The sequence below is a fragment of the Myotis yumanensis genome, unplaced genomic scaffold (assembly GCF_028538775.1).
Source record: "Myotis yumanensis isolate MYYU_CA2020_CCGP unplaced genomic scaffold, mMyoYum1.0.hap1 SCAF_11, whole genome shotgun sequence".
Lineage (NCBI taxonomy): Eukaryota > Metazoa > Chordata > Mammalia > Chiroptera > Vespertilionidae > Myotis > Myotis yumanensis.
The window spans coordinates 10,160,527-10,169,911 of NW_027223762.1; the positions used below are offsets into that span (position 1 = coordinate 10,160,527).

General features: G+C 44.9%; 2 protein-coding genes across 2 annotated transcripts in view; one reads left to right on the forward strand and one right to left on the reverse strand.

The window, feature by feature from the left end:
• The window catches only part of NCOA1 (nuclear receptor coactivator 1), a 178,658-nt gene extending 174,371 nt beyond the window's left edge, over positions 1-4,287 (forward strand). Inside the window, exon 22 of the transcript XR_011473140.1 lies at positions 16-4,287. The gene's annotated coding sequence lies outside the window, so the exon portion shown is untranslated. The remainder of the gene's footprint in view (positions 1-15) is intronic.
• Positions 4,288-7,273: 2,986 nt separating this feature from the next.
• PTRHD1 (peptidyl-tRNA hydrolase domain containing 1) lies at positions 7,274-9,335 on the reverse strand. The gene is made up of 2 exons (XM_070428383.1): positions 9,084-9,335; positions 7,274-7,616 (listed from the first exon to the last, which is right to left on the reverse strand). The coding sequence occupies exons 1-2, from the start codon at positions 9,333-9,335 to the stop codon at positions 7,446-7,448; spliced, it is 423 nt and encodes a 140-aa protein (XP_070284484.1). The 3' UTR covers positions 7,274-7,445.
• Positions 9,336-9,385: the final 50 nt, after the last annotated feature.

Below are 9,385 nucleotides of genomic sequence, written 5' to 3' on the forward strand. Positions count from 1 at the left end.
CCTCTTCATTTACAGGGAAGAAGTGAAACCTACATCCTGCAGGAATTGCCAAAGCCCAAAATGACTAATGGGTAATTGAAGGATAATAAGAGAAAGAATCCCTGAAGCCAGAGATCCTGGAAGTCACCCTAATGCGAACCAGCTCAATGAAATTTGAGAAGGTCAAAGTGAAGTCCTGACAGTGGGCCTAGAGGAAATTCTGACTTTGACCATTTGTCTGATGATTAAACATGCTGGTCCGGCTGTTTGTTACCCAGGCGATCTGGTCCCCCCAGCACTTCAGAGTCACACGATACCGTATCTCTCGCTGCTATTGGCTTTTATATACTAACATTGATTATGCAGATGTTGAATCTTACTTGAGGAGACTTTCAATCTGACAGGCCCTGTTTCTTATTTGTGTGTGTTTAAGGCAGCTTAAATCCACTAATACTTGGCTCAGTGTGTGTGGGTAAGGAGGGTAAGCAAGTGTGATACCAACTAGAGGGCAGGGGTGGATATATATCCTATACATGTTCCTACACACAGATACACACAGATTTGGTAGCTGTTGTCTGAAATAGTATTTATGGGGAACAGACCCTTTGTTTCCCGAAGTTGGGATAAGGTAAAAATACTTCTCTTCAATGAGGCTAAACATTGACTTAAATTTATCCTAAAGTAGTTGTGGGAAGGCCATTAGAAAAACAAATAGAAACAATTGAGGGAACAGTGAGGTTGACACAGAGAAACTTCACCTTTATGGTTTTGCCTAAGATAGGTTCCATACCTAGAAACTGTCTTCTGAATCCTGACAAAGAAAAAGAAAGACAACTGTCTGCTCACACAGAAGTGGGGCTGATTTCCTGGCTGACTAACTGGTCTTCCCAGAAGGCAGCTCCACTTGAATAAAGTGATGGATTCAGAGCAGGCTTGATCCTGGACCATTCCCGTGTCTCTAAAAAAGATCTGGATGAGTTAGATCCATACATTCTTTTGATTGGTGAAAACTGCCAAAGGAAGCATTCCTCCATCCAGAACCTTTTCTGCCAGTGCTAAATTAGTTCTTTTTTTAAAATCCTCACCCGAGGATATCTTTCCATTGATTTTTAGAGAGAGGGAAAGACAGAGAGAAATATCGATGTGAGAGAAACATATCGATTAGTTGCCTCCTGCATGTACCCCAACCAGCGCCCAGGCCGGGGAGCAGCCTGCAGCTGAGGTACGTGCCCTTGACAGGAATCAAGCCTGGGACCTTTTAGTTCACAAGGCGATGCTCTGTCTACTGAGCCAAACCAGCTAGGGCTAAATTAGTTTTCTTTATATTTTTTATTTTTATTGCTATAAGAGCTCTTAACATGATTAAAGAAACACAAAGCTCTGGCCTCTTCCACTCATTTAATACATTTTATTGTCTTTATCTAAGGTAGTAGGGCTAGGGAAGGATCAGACAGACATGGACCCTTCCTTCCCAGAGCTTATACTCACCAGGGGGGACTTTGTGCTTATAATCAGAATTGGATTACATTAGTGAGACCTTGTCTGTAGAGTCCAGGAAGGTTTCCTCGAGGAAGAAATGCCATTTGAAGTGAGGTTTGCCAGATGGTGAGGAAGTAGCTAGTGAAGAACAGTCTGAGGAACAGCACATGCAGAGGCCTGGACAGAGGAAGGGACCCTGGAGAGCTGGGTTTTTAAATTGTTAACTGGTGTTCATGAGTTTTCATAACCATTTTATTAGAATTACTAGGGGCTCAGTGCATGATTTCATGCACCTTGAAAGGAACCCTGGGCCGAGAGGCTGCAGTGGGCACAGGGGCGGATCTCAGCCCATCCTCAGCAACTCCGCCTGGCCCCTCCCGCTTTGGCCCCCTGTCCCCTGTCTGCTGGCAGCCCCGCTCCTGCTGCTGCCGCTCCCACGTGCTGACGGCACCCGGCCCCACTTGCACCTGCTGACGGTGTGGAGTGATTGGGGTCAGTGCCATCAGCGGGTGCAAGCAGCGGCTGCTGCCCCAATCACCCCTTAGGGGCAGGGGGAGGTGGAGAAGTCGCCAGCAGCCACCACTCACACCTGCTGGTGGCACTGAGTGATCGGGACCGGCACCTGGCACCGGCAGTGGGTGCAAGTGGGGCTGGTGCCGGCAATGGGTACAAGTACCAGGCAGGACCGCGGCACACGGGAGCAAAGAATTTTCAGTAACCACCAGAGGCTTACCCTGATGACAGCAACCATTGCCCCGCCTTGGTCTGGTGCCCCCACTCACCTGCTCTACCAACCCGCAGCAGCCAATGCCCGCCATGTTCCGCACACGCCCCCTGGTGGTCAGTGCACATCATAGCGACTGATTGTTCGGTTGTTCCACCATTCAGTCTATTTGCATATTAGCCTTTTATTATATAGGAGGATGTTAGCGGGTAGACTGAAAAGTAATTGAAATCAGCTAAGAGCTCCAGGAGGAACATGAACTAAGCTTTGGGATCCTCAGTTGGAAATTGTGCCAGCCACTAGCTGAGATATCTTCCATTACCAGCTCTATCCAGAAGTATAGGTTTTTACATATTTTACACAATACTCTATTGTAGTTGATAACAATATTAGAAACATTCAGGAAAAATAAATTTGTACTGTAACAATTTGTAAGGTGCTTTTCAGTACATTCATGTAATCCTTTGTAGTCCTTTAAGAAAGTTCTCGTGCCGAAACCGGTTTGGCTCAGTGGATAGAGCGTCGGCCTGCGGACTGAAGGGTCCCAGGTTCGATTCCAGTCAAGGGCATGTACCTGGGTTGCGGGCACATCCCCAGTAGGAGATGTGCAGGAGGCAGCTGATCGATGTTTCTCTCTCATCGATGTTTCTAACTCTCTATCCCTCTCCCTTCCTCTCTGTAAAAAATCAATAAAATATATTAAAAAAAAAGAAAGAAAGTTCTCATAAAAAGAAAAACTCTAGCCCTAGCCGGTTTGGTTCAGTGGATAGAGCATTGGCCTGTGGACTGAAAGGTCCTGGGCTTGATTCTGGTCAAGGGCACATGCCCAGGTTGTAGGTTCAGTCCCCAGTAGGGGGCATGCAGGAGGCAGCCGATCCATGATTCTCTCTCACGATTGATGTTTCTATCTCTCCCTCTCCCTTCCTCTCTGAAATCAATAAAAATATATTTTAAAAAATAAAGAAAAATTCTAAAAGGTTATAGCAAACACTTTTTACAAATGGATTGGGACTTGAAACCAAGTCTTCCAATTCCAAATTCTGGATTCATTATCCTGCACTATTATGATGTAGGACTAATTCAGAGTCTTATTGTGTGACCTTAGGCAATTTTCTTACATGAAATAACTTTCAAAAACAGGCCTTGAAAAGGAATGAGAACTCAAGGGCTGAGGAGAGAGGACCTGGCCCCTTCTCTGAAGACAGGCAGAGCCTCTTGCCCTTTGGAGGCCTAAATGGGGGTGAGCTTTGTGATAAGGTCAGCAAGGTGTCCCACTACAATTTTTAAAAAATGTTTTTATTGATTTTAGAGAGAAAGGAAGAGAGGGATAGAAACATCAATGATGAGAGAGAATCATCAATCGGCAGTCTCCTGCATGCCTCCTACTGGGAATCAAGTCCACAACCCGGGCATTGTGCCCTGACTAGGAATTGAACCATGACCTCCAGGTTCACCGGTCGACACTCAAACACTGAGCCACACCAGCTGGGCCCCACTAAAATTTTAGGAGAGGCAGTCTGTCCATATCTAAACAGGAAATGAAAAGGGAGTTCCATGAGGCTGCAGTGTCATCCCTTAGCTTAAAAGAATTTTGGAAAATGGGTTCTGTGTGAGGCAGGTATAAAATGACTGACAGGATCCTTTTTTGTGAGGCAGGAAATTTCTTTTCTTGGATCAGATCATAGAAGCATTCACTTTTCTCCGTCTCTTGATTCTTCTGCAGACAAATAATTTTTCTCCTATCCTGGATTTGGGCTCTGGTCGAATTATTTGTGCTTGTCTCAGAAATTTGGTAGTTTGTGCAACCAACAGAACCAAGCAATTCCCACAGGTATCCAAAGCAAGGCTGAGACATGGGCTTGAGAAAAATAAAAAGAATTAAAATATTAGAAAGGGCCCAGCCAATGTTGCTCAGTGGTTGAACGTCAACCCAGGAACCAAGAGGTTCCCGGTTTGATTCCCAGTCAAGGCAAATGCTCAGGTTGTGGGCTTGATCCCCAGTAAGGGGTTTGCAGGAGGCAGCCAATCGATGTTTATCTCTCATCAACGTTTCTATCCCTCTCCCTTCCTCGCTAAAAGCAATAAAAATATTTTAAAAAATAAAATGTTAGAAAGGAATATCTGTTCCATCAGGTTTTCCTCCCACGACAATGCCCAGAGGTCCTATAGTACAGAATAAAACACAAAACCTTCGACCAAGGTGGTGTTTATTCCATGTTTTGATGAACTGTTGCAGGACGGACACTGATGGGAAGTACAGATGCTTGCCTGAATCTGTTTCCTTTCTAATCGTGGAGTTTCTAAATCGGTTAAGGGAAACTTTTCTTTCTACTCTGCCAGGCAATGGACTAGGCCAGTGGTCGGCAAACTCATTAGTCAACAGAGCCAAATATCAACAGTACAACAATTGAAATTTCTTTTGAGAGCCAAATTTTTTAAACTTAAACTATATAGGTAGGTACATTGTTATTAACTTAATTAGGGTACTCCTAAGGCTTAGGAAGAGCCACACTCAAGGGGCCAGAGAGCCGCATGTGGCTCGAGAGCCGCAGTTTGCCGACCACGGGGCTAGGCTAATACTCTTGTGCTATTAATCTCTTAGTTTCTACAGCACTTTCACATACAGTATGTCATTTGATTTTCAAAATCCTTTGAAGCAATTAGAGTAGAGCATAGCCTTCTTTTACAGATGGGGAAATAAGCTCAGATTTTCTGCCAGGTGGCTAGAAGTTCTGGACCCCAGAGTCAGTTCTTTTGTTTTGGGATGAAACCTGCCATTGTTCCCACTGCACAATACAACTGATAAAAGCACCATGACACAATGACACAGAAAGACTGATCAGTTGCCCTGGCTGGTGTGGCTCGGTTGGTTGAGTGCCGTCCCATGCACCAAAAGGTCACTGGTTCCTGATTAGGGCACATGCCCAAGTTTTGGGTTCCATCCCCAGTTAGGTTGCGTATGCGAGGAACAGATTGATGTTTCTCTCACATCAATGTTCCTCTATCCCTCTCCCTAAAAGAAATCAATTAAAAAACCTATTTTTTAAAAAAAGTTTAAAAGACTGATGAGTTAAAAATTGTTCTCTGGAATTCAAGTTCCTTAGAAGTTCGGTGGGGTTTCCATTTTGAAAGTAAATTGGACACTAACTTTGGTTTTGCTAAAGTACTGATTTTTTTTCATGTTTTAAATTTGCACGAGGGTAATAGTTCTGAAGTGAGTCCCTGTACTCTCCCTTCTTTTATCTTAAACCCAGTACCACTTACATTCATATGCATCTTAAGTCTACTCTTCTAGCCAAGACCTCTCTCAAAATCTGGTCTTGATTTTCCAACTGGTGAACATTACCACATGGATGGATCCCCACTCCCCAGCACCTCAAACCTAAGTCCCAAACCAAATAACTTCCCCACAAATAAGCTATGGTGTCTCTTATCTGCATTAATTGCATCATCATTCTCAACAACTCACTCCCATTCATCTCTCCAAATTGCAGAAAATTATCCCTTGTAGTGCCTCATGCTATCCTCTTTTTAACCCTGTTAATCACAGACCAAATTCAGGACTTATCTTTCTTTGAATGATTATAGTAACCACTTTTGTGCCTCTTACATTCACCCGTCACAGTCGTCAGAGAAATCTTTCTAAACACAACCTTCAGAATCTATTAGTGACTTTATCTTGCCTATAGTTGACCTGAAATAACTCTTACCTTTTAAGTATCATAACTTTCCATACTCTAAACAAATTATCTTTATTCTTGAATTTACTGTGTTCTCACTTCCATGTCCATATCATTTTCTTCCATAGTTTGTAATACTTCTTTCCCCTTCCTGCTTGTCCTTCAAGGCTTCAATTTAGATGCCCTTTCCAAGAAGTCTTTACTGGTCCCCACACTTAGATCTTATTCCCCTCTTCTGTGCTAACTTGACATTGAAGGACAGCTAAAACTTGTGAGGCAATGGTAGCCAAGGGCAGTGGTTCTCACCCATTTTTCCACACACCTTTGCATCAGTAACAATGGTTCACTATTGCCAAGATTCTCAACCAGGTAGCACAGTACACACCCTAAGGAAGGAATCTCAGAATCTGCGCAGAAGATGTATATTGATTAAACAGCACTAAAATGTGCTTTTAACAACCACTTCTAGAGAAGCCCTCTACTTTCTGTCAGTCCCATGAGAAGCAATGACCTAGACACTGGTCCTCAAGTTTATAAGGTCAGAAACTCATCTGGTGATAATTGGGCCCTAGGGTATTGAGACATACAACTCACAGTCACAGGAGGATGGTTCATAATCCAGAATGTCAATTAACCAACATAAAATGGAAGACACAGCTTCCCAGTGCTTGAACTACTTATAACCACCTTCTAGTATCTAGATGGTAACCAAATAGGTAGCCAACTATGAGAGGTTAAGGGAAGACTGGACTGACAAAACACTGACTTTGATCTTGGGCAAGTCAAAGCTTTTCTGAATCTGTAAACTTGAGACAAGACCACCTGCATCATAAAGCTTGACTAGCACATATGGACACAGTTAATTTTTTTTTTAATCCTCACCTGAGAATATTTTTCCACTGATTTTTAGAGAGAGGGAAAGACAGCAATATCGATGTGAGAGAAACACATCGATTGGTTGCCGTTCTGCATGAGCCCCAACCAGGGCCTGGGCCAGGGAGGAGCTTGTAACCAAGATACATGCCTGTAACTGGAATCGAACCTGGGACTCTCTGGTCCACAGGCTGACTATCCACTGAGCCAAACCGGCCAGGGCTGGACATAGTTAACTTTAAAACGTTTTTTACATATAAGAAACTTACAAAGCAGAGGAGATTCTTGTCAAAGATTTATCACCTATTCCAGGGCTTGCAGCACAACTTTTGCTCTATTGAAAAATATATTTTTTTGGTAAACTTGGTATGCAAAGCCAGATATAGTGGAAGAACTCTATTCCTAACAAAAATGGAAAGGCATTTTCTTGACCCTTGTATGAGTCTAACCAAATCTTCTATTTGAGCAATGACCCATAAATAACATTGCTGTTCACCTACTTTCCCCATCTGAACTTACGAAAAATAAGAGAAAGTACTTACTAATGACAACTTTAATGTGAACATGTGTTTAACCCTCCAGAAAGTGTCATAAATTACAGGGAAGAGCAAGTTGCCATTGAAAGGAGTACATGAGGCTTAGGAATGGATGGCATGCAGTTTCTGGATCCAGCTGACACTCAAATGTATGAAAGCAATTCATAACATCAGTCACTTGAACAATCGGAACTTCTTCACGTACTGATTCACTTCTTCCTTGGGGTAGGGACGGAGTGCAATGCAAGTGGCGACATTCTCTGGCTGCTCCAGCCATAGCATGTGGTCGATGTTCTTCTCCTGCAGTGTCCCAGCCAGCTCCTTCAGGGTGGCCTCATCTGGGGCCTACAAGAAGCAGAACGTAGAACATAGATGGAATAGCCCATTTAGGGAGTGTCAAGTCAACGGGAAGAAATATGGGGAGGAGGAGGCTCCCCTGAACTGAAAGTGGAGCATGTCTCCAGAAGTAATAGCTTCATTGCTCCATTTTTCATTCACTCTCTGTAGGACATTAGATAAATTGCCTGGGGGCTGGGGAGAAAGGGAGAGGCTTAGTATTTCTGTTTAGAAAATGGAGATTTTTCTCTTCCTTCTTGAAATGCTGCATGCACTGTCAGTAATGATGCTCTAGACCAGCGGTTCTCAACCTGTGGGTCACGAGCCCTTTGGCGGTCGAACGACCCTTTCACAGGGGTCGCCTAAGACCATCCTGCATATCAGATATTTACATGACGATTCATAACAGTAGCAACATTACAGTGATGAAGTAGCAACGAAAATAATTTTATGGTTGGGTCACAACATGAGGAACTGTTTTAAAAGGGCCAGAAGGTTGAGAACCACTGCTCTATACATTTTCTAGTCCCCTTGTGGCTGGTACCCAAATAGCTATCCCTAACCCTTCAGCCAGCTCTTAAGCAGAAGTTACAAAGGGTAAGGAAGGGGAAGATCTGTTTGGCCATCTGCAAAAAGGGCCTTCCCGCTATGTTACACCCCTGGTGTTTGTGACGCTGGGTTCAATGTACACTAGGGTTCACCTTTATTTTCAAGTAATTTGGCGTCATGTCCAGGTCAACGCTTCCGTTTCACTGGCAATAAATCCCGAATCCTTATCCTGGTCGGTTTTGCGGGAAGAGAGGGTAACAATTTCATCCGAGGCAGCATTAAAAGGCTGGCCCAGTGCACTGGTGGATCGGCGGGTCTCTGCAGCCTCCTCTCGCACAGGTATCGCTAAGACGGCCGCAGATGAGACCGGAGTGGGGGGGGGGGGGGGCGGTGCGAGCCCATTTAATAACGGACCCCATGTCCCCTTTTCACTGTCAGGCCCTCCCCAACCAAGGGAAGACTCTCTGAGTCAGTGGTTCTCAACCTTCCTAATGCCGCGACCCTTTAATACAGTTCCTCATGTGGTGGTGACCCCCAACCATAACATTATTTTCGTTGCTACTTCATCACTGTCATTTTGCTACTGTTAGGAACCGTCATGTAAATATCTGATATGCAGGATGTATTTTCATTGTTACAAATTGAACATAATTAAAGCACAGTGATTAATCACAAAAACAATATGTAGTTATATGTTTTCTGATGGTCTTAGGCGACCCCTGTGAAAGGGTCGTTTGACCCCCAAAGGGGTCACGACCCACAGGTTGAGAACCGCTGCTCTGAGTAAATAGCTCAAGTGACCCCAGAACCGTCCCCAAATCTTAGATGCTAAAGACTCCTCCCACTAACACGTCCCCCAACACGGACTCAAGGCCACACCCACTTCCGGTCTCAACTCACTCAGCGCCCCTCCCCCCTCCGCCTCACCTCCAGGACCACCTTGCGCATGCGCCCCAGCTCCCGGAGGTAGGCCACAGTGTGCGGGTGGTCGCGGTGAACGTGCAAGGCCGCGGTGGCTGCGTGGCAAGCCTGCGCTACCAGTGCGCCCGCGGGCCAGGAGAATGGAGCCTGCGATAGATCCTTTCGTAACACCAAATACTGTACCAAGACCTGCGGCTCCGCGCTGGGTGCCGCCATATTCCTGCCCAGCAGGAAGGCCTGGCCTAGTGCGCGGTGCATGCTGGGATCAGGGAGGGGCCCTGAGCGCGGCCATGTTTTTGTACGGAGGC